Source organism: Rattus rattus, chromosome 4, assembly GCF_011064425.1.
Source record: "Rattus rattus isolate New Zealand chromosome 4, Rrattus_CSIRO_v1, whole genome shotgun sequence".
Taxonomy (NCBI): domain Eukaryota; kingdom Metazoa; phylum Chordata; class Mammalia; order Rodentia; family Muridae; genus Rattus; species Rattus rattus.
The window spans coordinates 87,780,151-87,801,382 of record NC_046157.1 but is presented as its reverse complement, the minus strand read 5'-3'; the positions used below and the strand labels follow the sequence as shown (position 1 = coordinate 87,801,382).

General features: G+C 54.5%; 1 protein-coding gene across 2 annotated transcripts in view; it reads right to left on the bottom strand.

The window, feature by feature from the left end:
• Positions 1-6,615: 6,615 nt before the first annotated feature.
• Positions 6,616-21,232, bottom strand: part of Kdm4b (lysine demethylase 4B) — a 78,344-nt gene continuing 63,727 nt past the window's right edge. Inside the window, exons 10-22 of one of the 2 annotated variants that reach the window (XM_032900755.1) lie at positions 19,953-20,140; positions 15,623-16,011; positions 15,212-15,356; positions 13,682-13,860; positions 13,356-13,572; positions 13,059-13,135; positions 12,854-12,909; positions 12,641-12,749; positions 10,430-10,615; positions 10,136-10,300; positions 9,935-10,054; positions 8,844-8,936; positions 6,616-8,632 (exon numbers count right to left, since the gene is read on the bottom strand). In XM_032900755.1, the coding sequence (XP_032756646.1) occupies positions 8,450-8,632; positions 8,844-8,936; positions 9,935-10,054; positions 10,136-10,300; positions 10,430-10,615; positions 12,641-12,749; positions 12,854-12,909; positions 13,059-13,135; positions 13,356-13,572; positions 13,682-13,860; positions 15,212-15,356; positions 15,623-16,011; positions 19,953-20,140 (2,107 nt within the window). In that variant the 3' untranslated portion in view covers positions 6,616-8,449. Of the gene's footprint in view, positions 8,633-8,843; positions 8,937-9,934; positions 10,055-10,135; positions 10,301-10,429; positions 10,616-12,640; positions 12,750-12,853; positions 12,910-13,058; positions 13,136-13,355; positions 13,573-13,681; positions 13,861-15,211; positions 16,012-19,952; positions 20,141-20,282; positions 20,385-21,232 lie in introns of those variants that run through there. The other variant, XM_032900754.1, reaches the window with a different exon arrangement.

Genomic DNA, 21,232 nt, shown 5'->3' with positions numbered 1-21,232 from the left:
TGACAAAAGTGAAAGCCATGTAAATGTCTAGGGAGAACATAGGGTGTTGGTGTTGGAATATCACGAAGCTACAAAGAAGTGTGGAGGGACCTGGTGCTGGTGAGAGATTCAGGTACAGTATGGACTCCAGGACAGAAAGTCTTCATTGCTGGGATGTAGACAGGAAGCGATTAACAGTGGCTGGAGCCAGGACAGCATAGGGTTCTGGGTTTTGAGGTGGTGGTCACTTTGGACATGAAAAGTCTTAAAATCAGAAGGAAAGCTTACATAATTCTGTGGATATTAAAACAAGAAAATGAAAACAGCACTGATTACATGGTACATTTCCCAAATATACTCAGCTTAAAACAATGTAGCCTAGGTTACCCTCAAACTCACAGAGGTGCTTCTACCTCAGCCCCCACTTCTCTTTATCTTGGGGGCAGAGTAAAGGGCAGTTTGGTTTTGAGACAGGTTTCATATAGCCAGTCTAACCTCAGACTCCCTCTGTAGCTGAGGCTGGCCTTGAACTCCTGGTCTTCCTGCCTCCACTTCCCGCTAGAATGACAGGTCTGGGGCACTTCTCCAGCTGTCGGTTCTGCCGTCTAAGCTGAAGGAGACAAATGTCATCGCCACCTTGGCGGTCTAAGCGGAGGACAGGCCTTTTTTTCCTCACTGGTTAAGAACCCCTGTGAGGGCCAGAGGCAGTCCAGCCTGTGCTTCCAGAGGGCCTGAGCTTGGTTCCCAGTACCCACTGGGAGGCTCACAGCAACTGGGACTTTGTTCCAGGCCATCTGGCCCTTCATGATACACCTCCACACACACACAAAGTTTTTTAAACTAAATTTAAAAAAAAAAGTGTTCTCAGAAATACCTGAACGGGGTGACTGTACCCCTCCCTGCCCCCTCCCCACAGTCAGCAGCCCTCCCTCCCTCCCTCCCTCCCGACTTGGCCAGAGGACCAGATACACTAAGATGCTGTCTAACCAACCTCCCTTTTTCTCTTTGGGGACATTTAACAGTTGCCCCAAGTAGATGGTAAACACAGATGCATGAGTGTTTGGGATGGAGTGTTTGCTTTCAATTAGAGATGAAAGCAGGGTGTACCAGACATGGGAAGGTGGAAGTGAAAAAGAGGTGGAAATCCTGGGGGCGTGGTCAGGGCTGGAGGAGCTCAGCCTTTTGACTGAGGATCTGGTCAGTTTTCCCCACCCTCCACTCTGGCCTGCAGACCTTGCAGCCACCTTTTCATTCCTTGGCCACACAGCACACAGGGGTGGTTAGTTTTCTGTGATACTTGATTGAAGCAATCAGTCATCACATATATGCCTCTGCAGGGAGGGAGGGGAACATAAATCCCTGTGTCCTCACTTGGCTTTTCAAAGGCAATTAACTCCTCATTATTAGCTTTTAATTAGGATGATTATGTCCTCATCAGTATTGTTATTGCAGCTTTTAGCAGACAGCTGTTAAGGCAGACGATACATCAGATGTCCGTCCCCACCTCATCCTGTCCCCTCTCTCATCCGGTCCCATCAACAAATACCGTGCCAGCCTGGCTCCTCACTGTGACCCTGCTCTCAGGATCCCCGGACCATGAGGGACACCTCTGCTCCCCCCGTGCTGCTGTGGGAGTTTCCTTTAGAATAGCTTCAGGTCTATATGGAGAAATCCTGTCTGGAAAAATGAGCGGGGAGGGCAGGGAGGAGACACAGAGAGGGGTGGGGGGACAGACTGACTGACTGACAGAGGACTGACTGACTCTGGGCAGGCTGAGGCAGTGGATCGAGCAGATCAGATGGCAGCCAGGCTGCACTGGTCACTCCAATGACCTCATTGGATCACCTCGCTTCCCCAGACCCTGAGAGGTCAGCCTGGCTCTTCCCAGCTTAGATATCCCAATGTGAAGCCCCTCACAGACATTCTCCTTGCTGATCCTTAGTTCTGTCACATCACCCATCAGAATAAGGAAATAAAACATCCCCAAATAATCACCAAAGCCCTTGGTGCGTGCATGACATCATGGCTACTTGGTCATCATTTGGTAAGGTAGATTCCCGGCAGCCAGAATTAGGGTCCTGGCCAGCACTCACGGTGGAGTCCTTGTGTCCTGAGGCAGCCATGAACCAGTGTGAAGTCCTGGAACTACCAACCACAGAGTGCTGCCTGGAAATGCACTGAAGGTTGACCTTGGGTTATTCTAGAAGAAATGTTCTGTCATGTTTTGTTGTAAACACTCAGCAGCGTGCATTAGTCAAACTTACCAGCAAGTAAAGGGTGTCAGGACTCCACTTGGATTTTCTGAAGCAACAAGACGTTATTAAACGTGAAACAAGGGTAATTAGTGACAAAAACTGTCCGCGGCTACACTCAAATGGAGCAGTTCACAACCTTACTTTGTAGGAAAATAACTGCAGGGAGTTCGTTACCTAATGGTGGATAACAGATTATTTCAAAACCTAGTGCTTTAATAAGTGGACATTACCTCTTAAGACATTGGGCAGCAGTGGAATCCCCGACCTCAGGATTTCTGCACTGGGTTACCTAATATTTAAGGGATGATTCAGTGGTAAAACCCTACCCACAGTCCCCCAGTGAGGATGGGGGCAAGGGTAGAATCCCTACCTAGAATCCCCTGGTCAGGCAAGCTGTCATTCTGTGAAATGGGGATGGAACAATAACAGATTTCCTAGTGCACAGCTTCTTGCTGACCATGGGGAGAACGTGCTGATGCCCCTGACTAAAGCCCTTGGTCAGGCTGTGGCTTTGCACTGAGGCTCTCTTTGCTTGTTTTGAATAATTTATGTTGGACATGGCAGGGTCTCCCATACAGACATCACTGAAGCAGGAAACCTGAGGTCACCATGCTCAGTTTACATGCTGTGCTGGGGATGGAAGTCTGGCCTGTGTGCTCTGTGTGGCTACCTACAGCCACAAATATAGTTGTATTTTTTTACTGGTGGTAATTTGGATTTTTTTGTTTGTTTTTTTGAGACCAGGTTTCTCTGTGTAGCCCTGGCTGGGCTGGAAATCACTCTGTAGACCAGGTTGGTTTTTGAACCCAGAGATCTGCTGCTCTCTGCCTCCTGAGTGCTGGGAGTAAAGTAATGACCACCATGCCCTCCAGCCTGTGGTGCAGTGTTCTAGTGTTCTGTGCATTGCCAGCTCCGAGGCAGGAGGATGAGGCCTCAGTGCAGTCACCTGGATGGTCTCTGGCTGCTTTATATACATGTATGCCTGTTTGTGTATGTGGAGGTCACTGCACAGTGTCTCCCTCAGTTGCTCCCCACACAATTTTTGGACTCAGGGTCTCACTGAACCCATTGATGGTCAGTTAGGTCAGGCTGTCTGGCCAGTGAGCCCAGGGGACACTTAAGTCTCCAGAGCTGGAGTTTTAGCGCACAATGCCACACCGGGCTGCCTTTTCTGCTGTGGGCCAGGTACTGAGCCCCTGGGCTTGCGCCTCACATAACCTGCATCTTCTTTTCTGTGGGTCCACATGGACACAGGGCCAGACACAGAGCTAGCTCTGCCCAGCTATTGACAAGGAAAATGGTGTGTGTGGGTTCATACTTAAGCATGAACCCTCCTGTGTCCCCAACTGTCCTCACTCTGTTCTTCCCAAGATACCCTGTGGCTGCTAAAACAAGGGTGGATAAGGACCAGTCATGATCAGCAGAAGCCCTCACTGCAGTCCCTGCTGTCTACACCGAAGACAGGAAAGCATGATTACTTCCAGGGCTCCTTAGCCAGGCCCCTTGGTCACATGAACACAATTCTGGGGAACGAAGTGTAAGTGGCTGGGGAATCTAGAGACATTGCTGTTTCCCCTCACCCCAAACAGCAGACAGCCATTCACTAATCCCCTCTTTCCTGTAGGCAGTGAGGTGTGATGGCTGGATTCACAGCAGCCTTCAGTAGTCAAGAGGGAAGCCAAGGGTTCATGTTGTCACTCCTGAGCTTATGGTGTAAATTATATCATCATGGCCAATCTCAGCTACCAGTATGACATTGCAAAACCATGAGGGTTAGAGAAGTGTCGTGAGTGTCCATCGATGGCTGAACAGTAAAGGCACCAGCGAGGGAAGTGTTCCAGATTCTTTGGGAATCATCCATTTGAAAGCTGATTTGATTTTTCTTTATGGCCACATGTCACAACCAGTAAGCAAAATACCAGCAGATTCTCTATGTTGGTTATCTTAAGTGTTTCTATTCCTGCACAAACATCATGACCAAGAAGCAAGAAGGGGAGGAAAGGGTTTATTCAGCTTACACTTCCACATTGCTGTTCATCACCAAAGGAAGCCAGGACTGGAACTCAAGCAGGTCAGGAGGCAGGAGCTGATGCAGAGGCCATGGAGGGATGTTTCTTACTGGCTTGCTTCCCCTGGCTTGTTCAGCTGGCTCTCTTATAGAACTCAAGACCACCAGCCCAGGGACCGAACCACCCACAGTGGGCTGGGTCCTCCCTCCTTGGTCACTAATTGAGAAAATGCCTTACAGCTGGGTCTCTGGAGGCATTTCCTCAAGGGAGGTTCCTTTCTCTGTGATAACTCCATCTTGTGTCAAGCTGACACACGAAACCAGTCAGTGCAGTGGTTGACTTGATGCAGCCATGACACCTGACTAGTGGTCTGAAGCCTGTGCAAGGTAGCCTCTGTGGGCAGCTTCTTCATAAAGCATCTGCAGGAAGTGTGGGTAGATATGGGAGTTGCTTCTGTTGCTTGGGTTCAGGGGTGACATAAACACATCATGGAGACCAGAGCTCCGACCAACATTATGTCTGAGTCATTGTCACCTTCTGCGCTGGTGTCTACTTGGATGCCCCACAGCTGACAGAGGGAGACTCCAAGCTTCTCCTTGCTCAAACCCTGGTGAGTGAGGCTCATAGCTGTGTCATTTGCCTTCTGATTCTGAGTGGGTTGCTGTCACACCTGAATGAGCCCCTCCCAGCCACTGAGCCACTATTTATTATTTGGTTTTCTGAGACAGGGTTTCTCTGTGTAGCCCTGGCTATCCTCTGTAGACCAGGCTGGGTTTGAACTCACAGAGATCTGAGATCTACCCGCCTCCACCTCCCAAGTGCTAGGGTTAAAGACATCCCACTCTAAAAAGTGAGTCTTAAAAGTAGTTTTTAAATGTTGTTATTGACAGGCACAGGCATCATTACAGCAGGAGAATCAGTAGCCCAAAGTCAGTTAACTGTCCCTGTCACAGAGGTCATGGTCAGGTCAAAGGTCACATCAGCCTAAAGGTACCCCATCTGCCAGTGTTGCCTCGAGTTATGGAGACAACAGGAGGGCACCGTCACTGACATGTGAGCATGTGCTGGCTAGTCTTACGTCAACTTGACACAAGCTAGAGTCATCCAAGAGGAGGAGAAGCCACTGAGAAAATGGCTTTACACAAGACCATGGGGCATTTTCTTAGTGATTGATGTGGGAGGCCCAGCCATCTGTGTGTGGGTGGGGCCATCTCTGGGCTGGTGGTCCTGGGTTCCCTATGAAGCAGGCTGAGCAAGCCATGAGAGCAAACCAGTCAGCAGCACCCTCCATGGCCTCTGCATCAGCTCCTGCCTCCAGGTTCCTGCCCTGTTTGAGTTCCTGTCCTGACTTCCTTCAGTGAGGGATACAGAAATGTTGATCAAATAAACCCTTTCCTCTCCAAGTAGCTCTGGTTATGGCGTTTCATCACAGCAATAGGAACCCTAAGACACTGGTGTAGGAACCAGAACAATTGCCACTGCTAGGGGACTCAGGATTCCTGTAGGTTGGGACCTCCTGAGGAGGTGTAGGGTAGACATAGACCTGGGAGCCCTATGCTTGGTCTTCAAGCCTCCAGCCCCAAGTCCCAGAAAACAAATGAAAGCAAGAGAGAGATGATCTGGCTGCCAACATGGATTCAGGATGGACATGACTCCCACACTCAGTCACAGCTAGGGTTCTATTTCTTGTGCATGACACTGGGTCTATGCAGGGAGTAGAATGGATGCGAGTCCCCACTCTGTTCAACTATTAGAAGTGGAGACATCTATCATGGCAGGACTCCTGCAGCCACTGCATTACCAAGCAGCAGCCACTAGTTTTCTCTAGGCACAGGGCTAAAGGGCTTCGGACCCCATACCATGCTCATTTCCAGCACAGGGGCTAGGGCCCTGGGTCCTCAGACTGGTTCTCTATAGGGTGTCCAGCGTTTGGAAGGGTTGGGGTTGAGGGGCAGAGAGCAGTATGAGGGAGAAGAAAACATGGCTTTTAAGGTAGTTTAGAAAGTTGTGAGCTATGACCATGGAACACACAGGCTGGACAAGCATGGAGACCCTGAGCTCTTGGGCCAAGGGACAACTGTGGGAATTGGATCATGGTTTCCAAACCTGAAGCCTATGAGTAACACTAATAGGGGGCAGGGTAGGGGCATCCTGGCCTAGTGGGCTCCAAGCAGGAATCGAGGAAGGTGGTATTCCTGGCTTCTGCAGGAAGACATGGAGACCAGGGCAGGGCCTGCAGAGCTGATGGCCCAGGGCATCTCCTGTTAGTTTCAGGACTAAGATGGTCCAGTGTTCCAGGCCAGGCAATCACTAAGTGATGCTGAGGTAGGGCCAATGGCTGCCACATGCAAATGATATCACAGTGGCCCATGTGCAAGGAAAACTTTATTAACAAACAGGTCCAGGGCTAGATTTGGCCCAAGACTGGGGGCTGTACATGTGAGCTTGGCCCGATGTACCAGGCGAGGTGACAGCTAGTTAGATGTCCCCTCCTAGGACATCACTTCACTCCCATAGGGCCCAGGCCCTATCACTGGCAGGGCCACCTTCCCTTTCCTTCCTAGAGTCATATGGGACAGTTTCAAAGAGAAACCAAGGCCCCTGCGGCACCGGGGCTGTCTGCTGCTGAGCTCCTGCTGAAAGCACCAGGGAGGCCCCCCCTCTTCTGCCCAGAGCCTTTGGTAGCTTCTACCCTCCTCCTCCTCCCTCCAAGTCAAATCCAAGTCTACCCTTTGGTCCACCAGGCAGGGCCACCCTTCCTCCACTCCTCCCTCTGCTTCACCAGGCCATGATCTGCCCAATCCCAGGGCCTTTGCTCCTCTGTGGCCCCACAGTGTAGGAAGCAGGCAGGAGAGTCAGAGAGCACAGACATCCAGGAGGGACACACTGCCTCAGCTCCATGTCACTGTGGAGATACTAGATGTCTTGAGGATGGTGTCCCACCTCCTGGCGGCCCCTACACCCAGACCAGGACACACTGTACCCATTATGCCTGCCAAGGACACCTCCATCCTGAGCCCATCTTGTCCTGGCACGAAATGACAACACAGCCATGACCAGGTGGGAATAGGAAGCGCTCAGCTCAAGGGCTTTAATTGATACTGAACCAGAGGCCAGAGAATGAGGCAAAAATATGGAGTCCTTCATCTGGCGGGGAGTGAGCTTTTGTTTTTGCACAAAAATCAGGGCCTCTCTGGAGGGTGGGGGGTGGGGGCACAAGCAGGGCCACCTGCAGCCACTGCAGAGCCCACAAGGGGCACAGCCTGAGACTCCTGTGGTTTGGCCTCTCCTTCCAGGCCCAGGTTGGGTCCTTTTTTATTCTCTTTACAATATAAATAGAATTTCAATGTACACATGGGCATGGCAGCCATTGGGCACTCAGCAGAGGCCCTGTCCCTAAGTCCCCAGCAGGTCCACAGGGCCAGGTCCCTCTGTCCAGTCCTTTGTCATTTAAGGTCAGCTGTCTCTCCTGGGGCCTGAGGCCCTATGGTGGCAGTGGCTTCTAAAGAGACAGAACCCATAGCCAACCCATGGGTAGTGGCGGCTAGTGCGGACAGGGCCTGTGAAGTCTGTGCCCTGTGTCACTCGATCAGGGCTTCAAGTGAAGGTGGAATCTGCTTTCTCCTGCCCTCAGCCACACAGAGGCCCTAGTCCAAAGGTGAAGGCTCATGGGAGCCCAGGCAGCAAAGGCAGAGTGAGGCATACTCTGCACAGGGCAGGGCATGGAGGAGGCAGGGCAGGGCCCACTCCTGCAGGGCCCACCTCCCCGAGCAGGAAGCAGGGAGCATCACAAGCGGCCATCACACAGGTCACTGCACACTGGGCTGCTGCCCCCTCCAGGGGACACCTGTACAAAAGTGCCTTCCCACCTGCTCAGTAGACAAACATCCTCAGGTGTCAAACACAGATGAAACTTTTATCTCCTCGCATCTTGGTGGAGAGGAAAAAGAATGTGCCTGTTGTCAATTTTTAAAGCCACAAATCTAGAAAACAGGTTGGGGCTGTGCCCCAGTGTCCTTGGCTAGCATCTGTCACAGGAGACTCTGGGACGCTCCTTAGCACCTTTAGGAGAAGAGCAGAGCCAGGCCAGATCCCGTGGAGTCACTGTAGTCCAGGGATGCCGGTCTCGCTCCCTGAGTCTGGCCAAGTTGGATCCTGCGGGTCCTGTTACCCAGTTACCTACAGTGGGACAGGAGTGGGCAGTATCTAGAAGGGTGCTCCAGGCTGGCCCTGCGCCTGCAGCAGGCTCTCCATGAAGGCCAGGTATTCTGGGCTGCGCCCTGTGTCCTCAGTGGTGGTGGCCAGCACGGTGGCCACCCGTGGGCGCTTGGCGGCCTTCACGCCATCTCCGGAGAAGCTGGGCTCCTGTGGTGTGCCGGTGCTCAGTGACTGCAGACGTCAGACATAGACCAGGTTGTCTCCCTTGCAAAGCCCCTCAGGACCACACCCTGACTCACACCTGCCCTTGTCCCTCGGTTGAGTGGGGAGCCCTGACGACTGTGGGCAGTGCCAGGATGACACTCATGGCCAAGGAGGAAGGGACAACATGTTAGAGACATGCATCTTCAATGCCCCAGATGGAGACGCCAAGGACACTCACCAGCCGGGACCGTACCCTCTTGGGCAATTCCTCTTCAAGTGTGAAGATGTCCGCACGCTTTACAGTCAGCTGAGATCCATCCTCAAACTCTACCTGCAGTGACATGGGGGTCTAAGCATGGGGCATAACCATAGGATGTTGGCCCTGTCCTCCAGAACTCAGGCATCCTGGGTCACAGGGACCAGTGGACACCTGCCCAAGGCTGGGGGTGGCCTACATCTCAAGCAGGCCCTTTGTGGCAGATGGCCAATACAGGCTAAGATGAGGCTGGGCGGGCAAGCCAGCAGCCTCAAGGGTGAAAAGTCAGCAGGCCATGGACAGACGGGAGGCTAAGGGCCTTCCCCGGGGCCCTCTAGACCTGGAACCTGTTTCCCTAAACTCAGAATGGTAGCTATGGGGAGCCACCCCAAACAGGCTCCTTGTTCCTAATGGATACCAACACTAGGAAGGCTCAGGCTGCCCGGCTGGGCAGTGGACACCATGGTGTTGAAGAGTGACCATCTTCTTTGGGGACAGCAGTAAAGAACGCAAGTTACCTGGCCTGGGCCTGGGTCAGCCTAAGTGAAGAAAAGGGGTGGAGGCCTGGGCCCCTTCTGGTGCCTTTGAGAGGACACGGGAACATGTGAGAGCAGAGTCTGAGCCTGTCAGGCCAGCAACAGGGCCACACACAGGAAGCAAGGTTCCCAGGAGGAAGGAGTTCTGGAAGGTACCTGCTGTCTCCCACCTCTGCTTTAGCTGTCATATTCCATCCCTGGGGCTGGTTTGTACCACACCCCTAACACTCTAGGTGTCTGAGTTCAGCTGCAGGCTCTCAGTGCAGACTGCCCTGCCCTGGCTCACACAGGCTTCTGGAAACACTGTAGCACAGCTATGCTGCAGTTAGCTCCCTGACAAGACAGTGGTGTCAGTGCAGGCTGGCTGCTCTGCCCCAGGCTGCAACCTACCTCCCACACTCACTGTGTTTTGTCCCCAGCCCTGTCCTGCCCACCCTTTAATCTGCATGAGCACTGACACAGGATTGGCTGACAGAGGCTGGGTGTCTGCTAGAGGGGCGCGCATGTGCACATGTAGGCTTCTGTGAGGCTACTCACCTGGTAGATGAGGCTGGTGGCCATGGAGATGAACCTGGCTCTGTACAGATTACCGTCTGTCCACCGCAGCTCCACCAGCTCGCCCTCAGGAGGCGGCCCTAGCCGCAGGCAGTCTCTGCTCTACAGGGAGGGATGGTGAGGCCCTGTCCAGGCTGCCCCTGCTACCCCTGCCACCCCTGCTGCCCCTGGTCCACTTCTCACTGTGATGCTCTCTGGATACAGGTTGTCGCTGTAGGAGCCATCATCGAAGTTGACCTCATAGAATGTCTGAGCAGTGGTGCCAATGACACGGCAGCGGTAGTAGAGCCCATTGCGATTCTTGGTGATGACGATCTGGCCCAGGGACACCGTGCGCAACAGCTGGCCCTGGGGACCGGGTGATGGTACATTAATCACAGCAGGATAATCCCATAGGGATAAGGCGAGGTGGGCAAAGTCCTGCCACGTGGGTGGGGCTACTGGTAGTATGGGCGGGGCTCTGGCCACAGCACTCACCCCTGCTCCACTGGCCCTGTGCTTGAGGCAGGTGATAGACACTACATAGGGCCAGTCATCTGGCTCCATGAGGACGCCAGCAGCATGTGCGCAGGTCACATGGAAGGATGTGGAGCAGTGCTCGTAGGAGCACTGGATGCAGGCACCCGACACCCTCTTCATACGCTTGCGGCAGTACACACATTTCTGCAGAGGGTGGAGTGCACGTTACCAGCAAAGCCAGGGAGGAACCTTCCAGAACAGGTAGGGGGAGTTGAGACAGGACTGGACCAGACTGGACAGGACTGGGACGTCATAGCATCTGAACTCTTCTCAGGTCTCCTCCCTGATGCCAAGTCCTCACCCTCCCTTCAGCACAGAGCTGGGGGAGGGGGACAGAAATGGTGTCACAGCATCTCCTAGTACAGAGCCACTGGGGACCATAACTGGAGAGGTCATGTGCACAGAGTGGCAGGGTTTGCTGTCAGCATACCATCCTCCTGAGCCACAATGCTCTTAGTAAGGGCTACCCTACTTCATCAGACCACCCAGCAGTGAACCCCTGCTTCTGGGCCTGCAGCACTGGGCTGGACCATGGTTCTAGGTCCCTGAACCTGTGACCTGTAGCATAAGCCACTGGGGAGCCACTGTGCTGGGAGAGCCCAGGTCGTACAGGCTCACAGCAGCCCTCTGCCCAGCATGACCTGGCAGCAGGGGAAACAAACCTAGCAAAACCAATGCAAGACATTGTCCATGCTCCTAACTGAGGGCTTGGCCTCCAAGTCTCCAGGACCCACCATAGCCAGTGTGTCCTCCCCAGCACTGTGTTGCTAAGTGCCCTGAGCAGGGCCTGTCCTAAGGTCTGAGCTGAGCTATCTCCATTCCCGAACCCCTGGCTGGGTCACCTCCCAGATGGAAGAAGCCATTTGCCCCATGCCTTGGACACAGGGTAGGAGTCATTGAGCTGCACCCAGGTACCACTCAGCTGACGCAGAGTTGGGGGTGGGCAGGAGAGGGACTGGGGGTGTGTGCAGCAAGACAGGCCTGGGGAACAGATACTCTCTAGACAGTCATGGCAGCCTAGCTGGAAAAGCTGAAGCCCAGAGGAGTCAAGTGCACACAGTACTTGGACAAGCAAACTGGGGCCTGGGGCCTCCTTTACTAACCTGATACAAGAGGTGCGTGCGTGCGTGTGGCGTGTGTGGTGTGCATGTGTGTATGAGAGAGAGAGTGTGTGTGTGTGTGTGTGTGTGTGTGTGTGGCGTGTGTGGTGTGCATGTGTGTGTGTCTCTGTGTGTGCATATGCGCGCGCATGCGCGCGCGTGTCCACAGTGTCTCAGCATGCAGCCTTCAATTCAACTGAGACACTAGGTGATCTGACTGGAAACAGATGGATGGGGACAGCAGTTCTCAAAGGAGGTAGATCTGAGAAGGTACCCTCCTTGTGTGCAGTCACGAGGGAGAGCACAGTGAGCCTCACAAAGGGTCCTGCACACAACCATGGTGAAGGGCTGCATGCTGCAGGAAGGGATGCAGGATGAAGGAAAGGCTCCTTGGAGAGTTGTATAACAGTGACAACCCAGTGTCTTTGTGGCATGCCTGCAAAGACAAGATCCAATTCTGCATCTGCCTCTGTCTTAGCCAGGCCCATGAGTGTCCCAGCATTGTTCCAAGATGCAGAGCCACATAGGTGAGAGAACAGAATCTCTGTGATCTGGCCACTTGATGGAGTATTACTCAGGCAGGAAAAAGGAAGGAGGCTGGAGAGATGGCTCAGTAGAAAAGGATTTGAATCCTCAGAACCCACATAAAGCCAGGTAGAGATTGTTTAAACACCAGTGCTGCTATAAGCATGATAGGAGTCTGAGCTGGGGAACTGGAAGCTGGCCAGTCAGGTAGTTGGACATACTCTACATTAAGCAAGATGGAGAATGAGGACCAACACCTAAGGTTGTAATCTGGCTCCACACACGCACAAACGTGTGCATACAGAAGACACAATGTCATGGGAAGAAAATGAAGCTGGAGAATGTCACTCTGAGGTTAGGATTTGAAGGCAGCACAGAGGGCCAGGCCAGGCTGGCTCTCCCTGGGTGCAGCTCTTGCATGGTGACAGCCAGCGCCACTGAGTTCAGGCACTGACAGCATATGGAGCACTCGTCACTGTGCCTTTATGTACAGTGCCCCACCTGCCACAGGACTAGGCTGGCAGCTGCAGTCTTGGGGACCTACCAGTTTCCATCGCTGCTCAGGGATGGCACTGACGTCCACTGGGTTGCGTTCGATCACATTGAGGAATCGTACCTCGGGGACTGCAATGGCGCAGATCACATGAATCCACCTGAGAGGTCAGGACAAGGTCACAAGAGCAGTGCGAGTGTTCCATGCTATGCCCAAGAGGCTAGTCAGGCTGGGTTCGGGAAGGGCGGTGGACAAGTGAGGTACCTGTGCTCTGTGGTCCTCTGTAGTGCTCCTCCCCGAAGGTTGCACAAACAGCATTCCTGAGGGACAGATCAAAGTGGTAAGGTGCAGCCACCTCCACCATATACCACCCGACCCAACGTCCACACAGCTAAGATCAAGGCCACCGGTACACGGGCCCAGGATCTCCCAATCTCTAGGAGTCAGCCAGCCAGCACGGATGAGTTACCGCAGTCCAGGCGTGGGCCGCACACCGGGAACATGTCCAGCCCTCTTTGGCCAGCTCAGGCCGGACACCATAGCAACCTGGAAGACAGTGGAGTGCTGGGACTAGACCAAATATGTCACCTGGAACTACTGCAGCCCTCCACACCTGCAGCTCCTCATATCTGCACAGTACAGCCGGCCACCCAGGCCAGAGACCTGCATAGTGTTCCACCCCCAAATCAAAACACACTAGGGCGAGGAATGCTCCTCGTCTTCCCAGGCCCTTCACACTGAGGCGGGGCAGCCGTGGCACACTCACTGGCATGGACCTGCAGACAGCAGTGGGCACAGGAGATGAGTGGACTGGTGCCGTCCTCACCGACGTAGGAGTTGGCAGGCAGTGGTTCTGTGTTCTCCCCACTTGAAGTGAAGCACATCTCAGGGATCAGTGGCCGTGTCCTCTGGCCACTTTTGGAGGGCGGCTGGACAGCACTGTCCCCCGGAGTGGCCAGGGCCTCCCGCTCTGTCTGTACTGACTGCAGAGGCACAGCAGTCAGCTCAGGGCTACAGTAGGCCAGACTGCCCTGGGGCAGAGTGGGAGGTGAGAGGGCACCATCAGTGTGGGAGGCCGCTGAGACAGCTCACCTGGCTGAAGGGGTAGAAGAGGGTACAGACGGCACAGTAGGGCTCGCTGAGGGCGGCTGCCGCATTCAGCTTCCTCTCAGCTTGGAAGCTGGCTGCCTTGCTCTTCCACTGCAGGGACAGCAGGGACCTCAAGGCCTCAGGGTCACTGCCATCATCCTCTCCTGAGAATGGGAAGGCCTCTGTGATGGATGAAGGGGCTTGAGCTGGAGGACAAGGCCCTGCAGCAGGGCCACCCATGGTGTACTCCTGCTTTACAGCACCAACCCTGCCTCCTGGCAGGGAGGGACAGTGCCTTCCCCTCCATGAGTCTCCCTGAGCCTATAGCCCAACACTTCATACACGCCAACCTCAGATGCATGCTCCTATATGTGAAGGAGCCTCAGGCATGTACTGTTAAAGGCTGTGACTGTCCGGTGCAGCCACAGGGGACATCAGGAGAGGAAGTGGGAAGTGTCAGCTGTGCCCTGGGGAGCTGCTGGGACCCACTCCATTTGCATCACCTTAGATCATCCAGCCCTAGGGATTCCTTGCAGGGAGCCTGGGGCACCCTGCCTGCTGTCCAACCTGCTCAGCCTGAGAAAGTCCCACATAATCAATCCCAAGGGACCCAGAGACTCCAGGATTGTGCCGAGTCTGGGTCCTGCCACCCACCAAGATTCCTGTGGCTTGGGAGACCTGCCAGGAGGTAAGAATCTAGGGGTCTGGGTCTCAACTGTTTCCCAGGTCCTGTCCCTCCTGTGGCAAGATCGTGGGTGAAAGGACTGCCGGACTGCTCCCAGATGGCGCCAGTGGCTTACGGAGGAGTGAGTGGAGGCCCACAATGGCCTGCACACAAGTGCAGCCCCACCTGCTAGCCAGCCCAAGATCTGTACCCAAGGCTCAACCATCACTGGGGAGTCCCCTCCTGCACCTATCAGCTTCCACAGCCACACCATGTAACAGGAAGACACTCAGGACACCTAGATCTGCAAGCCCAGCCTGGAAGCTCCTCGGCAGAAATGACAGAGCAGTTGCCACTGCTGCCCACACCTATGTTCCCAACCACAGCCTGCACATCATAACATCACAACCTCTGGCACATGTACACTGTATCCTCTGCACAAGGGCCTCAGCCACCTGCTACACACCCTGGATTCCTTGACCTTCCCACCGAGATGCGGAATGTTACAGCCCCTTGCTCGGATGGATGAAAGTCTCAATAGCAACAGCGGCCTGGTTGGAATCTGGGCCCTCAATGGTCACATGACATTTGTGTTAATGGGAGGCAGGGTAGGGTGGAGGCCCTGCAGGCAGCAAGGACTATGGTGGTGCAAGGCATAGGGACATGGCCAGTTGGGCCTACAGATGGGAAGGGGCAGAGGAGGCTGTGCTGAATCTCACAGAGTATGGTGACCAGGCTGCCATGGTGCAGGGAGGACCTGACTGCAAGGGATTGGATGGGTGGACTCTGGACCTGTGGAGAGGGGCTGGTCTGGCTGGGCCCCATGCAGGTGGAAAGAGCACTGCATTGTGGCTAGGAGTCACGCCTACCTTCATCACTCGAGGCCTCCTGCTTGACCACAGATAGCGGGGACCGTGTGGGTGGCCGACCAAGGGTGACGCCGACTCTTTTGATCTCCACCTTCAGCTTAGAGAAGGGGTTGTTCCTGAAACAGAACTTTGTGAGTCCTGGGACCTGTCCACCACAGCACACATGCACACTCACATACTCCTGTCCCTAAAGCACACATATATACTTGCCCTGCCACAATATACCCCACAACACACATGGATATACATACGTTTCTGTTCCCCACAGCACATATTCACATACTCCTGCCCCTCACAACACACATGCACACACTCACATATGCCCGTCTCCCACAGCATGCAAACACACACAGTTGCTGCCCTATTTGTAGGCAGAACCACCAATGTACACAGTTGCCCTTAATCACCCACCTGTGAATCACCAGCCTGGGCCTGGTCTTCCTCTTCTGGCCCCAGCTCCATGGGTGCCAACTGTGGATGGGCAGCATGCTCCCTGTCCCCATCAGAGCTGTTGGCACGGGGCAACACGTACAGCATTGGGATAATGGGCCGTGGCCGCACCTCTGTTTCCTCACCTGGCACCCCAGGAGGCACGACATTGAGGGCTGTTGGTGGAGGACCCCCCTCTGCAGCCATGGGGCCCATGGCTGGCCCTGGAGACTTAGGTCGGGGTGGAAGCCTCAGGACCTCCTCGGCGGGGAATAGGGCTGGTGGGGCAGACAGCAATGGGGGTGACAGTAGGCCGGGAGTCTTCTTCTTGCTCCTGGCCTTAGTTGGCCGAGGCTTGCCTCTGCCATCCTCTGAGGAGAGAAAGAACCATTCAGAACCAAGTAGATGGAAGAGCTGGGGATGACTGGGTGTCCCCGAGAACTTGGACAAGTTCAACCTCCACAGTGCCCAGTACTGGACTACTGCAGTTAAAGAGATTCCTGACCTGGTATAGAGCTGAAACCTGCCATCCCAGCACTCAGGCCATGGTGGGAGGAGCAGAAGGGTTAGCCTGGGCTCATGATACAGCTCAAAAATAAAACAAAACAATCCCCCAGAGCCTTCTGGAATTAGGTGTGGGAGGAGGAGCTGGGCTCTCAGGAAGGCTATGAAGAGCCAAGGGTCCTGCCAAGCCAGCAGATGTGTGAAAGGAGCTACTCTTCGTATAAACAGGCTGCTTCATGCTGCTACAGTTACTGCAATCGACACACCACACAGCCACCAGAGGGGTCCAGTGGCAGATGGGCCTGGACAGGCCTGACAGGTGACATAAAGGAGAAGGGCCAATGAGATTTACTTTTAGTTTGGTGCCATGATGGCTGTGCAGCGCATCACTTAGCCAGGGACAGGTGATAGGGACAGAAGGATCAGGGTCTGGGCATTCCTAACATGCTCTTCAGGGAGTACCACCTAACCCCATGTTCCCTGCAACCTAGCCTTCTACACTGGGCTCCAGGGACCTAAGGGTGTCATGAAATACTCCAGCTGTGAGTGCCCTGGGCTGGGGAATCCGGGCCTGGAACTTGGCCCTGCCCAACCCGACCAGGCTGCTGATGGGAGACAGTGGGAAGGAAGTACCTTGTCCTTTCCTTACACCGGAGCCAGATGCCTGGAGAAGGCCACCTTTGGGCTACACAGATTCCAAAGGCAAGGGTTCACTAATCCAGATGACAGCGTGCACTGTCTCTAGTATGTCAGGATGGCACCTCCAACCCTGAGACGCTCAGCTCCCCACAAAGGAACATGAGAAGAACCAGGGGAGGTATCCCCCATCCCTGACTCACCCTTCATACGAGGGTTACTGTGGTCACCAAGGACCAGGACAAACCCTCACAGGATGTGTCCTGGGACACAGGAAGAAGCCAACAGTTGTGCAGTGACCGTGGTGAACTCAGCCTCCTCAGGCCCCTGATCCTACAGGGCCCTGTCCTGGTTTTCACAACCTAACAGCTGTGGATGCCTTGGCCGGGAGTGAGTGCCTCAGAGTTCACTGCTTCAACACAGACCCACAGTGGGCACATCCACATGAACACTACAGTCCTGTACCTTGGGAGGCAAGGATGAACCGAGGGTCCCAATCAGGTTCCTCTGGAGTGTCAGGGTAGATGGCCTAGTGGACAGGTCCTCCAGGGGCAGCCAGGAGCTATGGCCAGGTGCCCCCAACACACCTGGGCTTGTCAGCCTGTCTGTTTCAGGGTTACAGGCCATAGAGGCCAAGGGGTGACGTAAGCCACATATCTATAGGTATAATCTCTGTCCCAGCTCCTGAGGCTGGGCACACTTGGGAGGATGCAGGTACTTCTGCCTCCTGGGTTGCTGAGCCAAAGTTGGCCAGCCACAGCTCTGTCGAGGGCCACTCTGCCAGCTCAGGCCTATTATAGAATGAAGGTCCAGTTGTGCTGTTCAGGGAGTCCCAAACAATCACCTGCTACTAACCAGGAAGACGGGTTGTGGGATAGGAGGGTGGTGCCTGTGACACTGTCTTCTGACTGACTGCTCAGTACTTAGTGTTCTGTCCTACTGGAGAGTCTGACTCCCTTCTGTGGCAAACCATGCCTCAGACCTCAGAGCAGCGGAGGCCCTACTGTGCCATAGCCACTGTGACTATTTCCAGTCCCCCAAGAGACAGCCAGGCCTCCAGGTATGTGGCTCAACTGCACAGACAAAGAGGTGGAAGTGTAGCTGTCCCCCACATAGAAGGTGGAATAGGCAGACTCACAAGGAGCAGTTAATTCGGCCCTTAATGCACTCCTGAGCATCCTATGTGCTTGTGGAGACTTGGAGACAGAGTGGGCTAAGGAGACTGGGTGGATTAGGGAGATGACCTCTTGTCCTTCAAGGGACCCTATAGCACAGGCACAGGAATATGAGCTGTCATAGGTTTCCTCTGCCCTGTCAGCAGACTGGGGTCCCCACCTCTGCACAGAGGTCCCCCAAGGTCCACATCTTGAAAGCGGCCACCAGCAGCACAAATGATGTGCTGCTGAGGTTGGCTCTGAGGCTTCACAGGAGGGGCCATGGCACTCCTTCCAGTCCTGGGACATACCACTCCTGAAATCTTATACACTGGCCAAATGTTAGCAGTAGTCTGTGGTCCTTTGATCCCTCAGCCTGGGAGATGTGACTCAGACGTCCACACATGTGCCACATCTTCAGAACTGACTGGATGACTGAGATCTTGCCACACCTGGTCACAGCAGGTGCCTGTGATACACAGGGCCCTGGCCATCGTTCACCTGGGAAGCTGGTGGCACCCTCCCTCCTATCACCCATCAGAGTGGGACATCCAGAATGTCTTTTGAATTCCTTTCCAACAGGAGGTACACCAAACCTGCCAGTCTGTCACTATCCTTGGTGGCCCTGACTCTACTAGAATACCCTGGCAACCCTGTTCATAGTGGAGGCAGCCCACCCTAGAAGTGGGCAAGCAGCCCCTGAAAATGGAGGGCCACAGGTGTGGCAAGCCGAGCTATGTGGCCATGGCCTGGTGTGGTTCTGTGGCCAACTCTTTGACTACTGGGGTACATCAGGAACCTGGTCATCTCCATCTGCTCCAGTAACCACCCACCTGGTGACCTCAGATACCATTAGACATGTTTCCTCAGGAAAATGTCACCTCCACAAGGACAGACACTGCTTCCACTTAAAGCTAATAAGTTCAAGGTCAAGGAGAATCCTTAAGTCAGCAGCAGACAGTGGAGGCCTCTAACAACAGCTGCTTGCCCCTGGGGCCTGGGGTCTTATCACTTCCGACAACAGAAGGGACTGTATAGATAGAGCTAAAGACCTCTCTAAAGAGGTCACCACAAGAGTCCTCAGAGGAAGCAGGATAAGAAGCAGACAGACTGGGTGATGCTATGCTGCTGGCTGAGTCAGGAGACCACTTCCCCCGCCCCCCGCCCCCTTGCACCATAGTCGGGAAGAGGGGCTGCTCCTGACACCAGATCCACAGGGAATAAACATATACTTCAAGGTACCAAGATCCCATAACTGGTCATATGACTACAGGTGGCTCAAAAGCCAGTGTGGGAAGTAGATGCAGGGAGCCCAGGCTAGACCCTCAGTATGGCACCTACCTCCTATGGCTTCTCTGTATGTCTGAGGGCGACACTCCTGCCCTCAGATCCTATGGATCCACTTACACCATGGTGACCCCAGGGCCTTCTGCTTATCAGCAGGTACCTTAACCAGGCATCTAGTTTGTAACTCCCTGGATCTGTGGCCATCAGTTTTCTTGGGTGATATCAGCCTGAACTTGCTGTGTAACTATTCTGACTGGCTGGGTGGGAGCTGCTGTCTAGCAGTGGCCTGGCTTATCCTGAGTTTCTGGCCATGTGTGGCCTTGCCCACGGCCCCATGAGTTACTCTGTCTGTGGTCACCCCGCTTCCCCTCATTTGGGTTTTCTGGGTAGGAAGACACTGTCATGGTGTGCCATAGACGGTTCTCTTGTCTGTAACTACCCCCAGTAGCAGGGGGCAGAGGGGAAATCTGAGGTGCTGTGGGCACTCAGCACTGCCTCACACTGCAGAAAGGCCAGAGAGGAAAGCCCCTCCCTACTTGGGCACAAGGTTACAGCTGAATGGAAGCTAGCAGCAGGAGTGAGGCATGTGTGTGCAGCAGAAGAGGGCTGGGACACAGTGCCTGACTGCAGTTCAAGGTCCCCAGGTGCACAGGCACCTCATGGTGTACCCTGGCCAGCAAGAGCAAGACTGAAGGGACCCAAACTTCGTGGTGTAGACACCTAGCACTGACCTTCCACGCCCTCGGCCTCATGGCCCTGTGAAGGTGACAGCTCCTCCTCCTCCTCCTCCTCAGGCATGGTCTCCCTCCGGGAACAGCCCCTGGCCTCGTCCAGACCAGCTACCCCAGCCGTGGCTTCCCCTGGAGACCTGGAGTCTTCAGGTTTGGACTTCTTGGGCTGGCTCCGTCTCCGGTGTGACCTGGAGGAGGGCACTGGTCAGGCAGGAGAGGAAATGGCTGCAGTCCAGGGTGGGCAGGGCAAGGAGCAGGCTGGGGTGAAGCAGGTGATGGTGGCACAGGATGGGCAGAATGCTGGGGGCAGGTGCGAGGGAAGTCACTTACGCCGGCCCTGGCCTCCTGGTCGGCTCCCGCCTCCTCTCTAGACTCGGCCTCCTCTCCTCCTCAGCCTTTCTCCAGGGTCTGCTCTCCTTCACACTAATTTGTCTAGAATGTAAATTTGAGGGTTTTCCTCTGGCTCCTGGGGCCCTCTCTACAGCCCTCCATGGGGCTCTCAGGCCCTAACCAGCCTACAGGGATGGTCCCTGGCACCAACAGACCAGCCCTGACACAAGATAGGACCAAGGCTGCAGTGCTTAGCCTCTCCGAATGAGGTGACAGGGTAAGCAGGTACAACAAGGGAACAGGCAGGACCTCCCCTAAAGCTGCTAAGACTGACAAGGGAGAATGATTTCCTGCTACTTTGTCCCTGGCATCCACATCCCAGTAGCCCTCACCATCACATCCCCTCAGTAGTCCAGAGGAGCTGGGAATGCTTTGCAGTCTGGCCCTAGGTATTGGCCTCTGTGGCTCTGGCTGTGGCCTGCCCTCCTCTCTTTTACTCCTGTGGCTGAAACACTCCAACCAACTAGGGTAGGATCCCTCGGTGATGTGAGAGCCCACAAGATGACCAGCAGATGAGCAGGTGGCATTCTGAGGATGCAGGCAGAGGGAGGGTGTGCACACACAGTGGCTGCAGGTCGATGGGCTGAGGGACAGGCAGAAGGGGGTGGGACGCACTGACAGGGGAGGGAGAGGAAGGGTTGGGGACACAGGGCCTTGGATCCAGAGACATTCTCTATCTCTTCTGCTTGGGTTAGGTAGCGCCAGCAACAGGGCAACTGGAAAACACCAAGTCAGACAGTGTGGTAGCACGGACTGCAACTCTTCCCCCAGGATCTAAGGTTGCTCCTTCCTGATGGCTCCGGGCTCCAGATAACACTCATAGCCTGCCACCAACTCACCTGGAAGCAGCTTCCTGAGTGGCCCCGACTCAGTCACTGTCCTGACCCTAT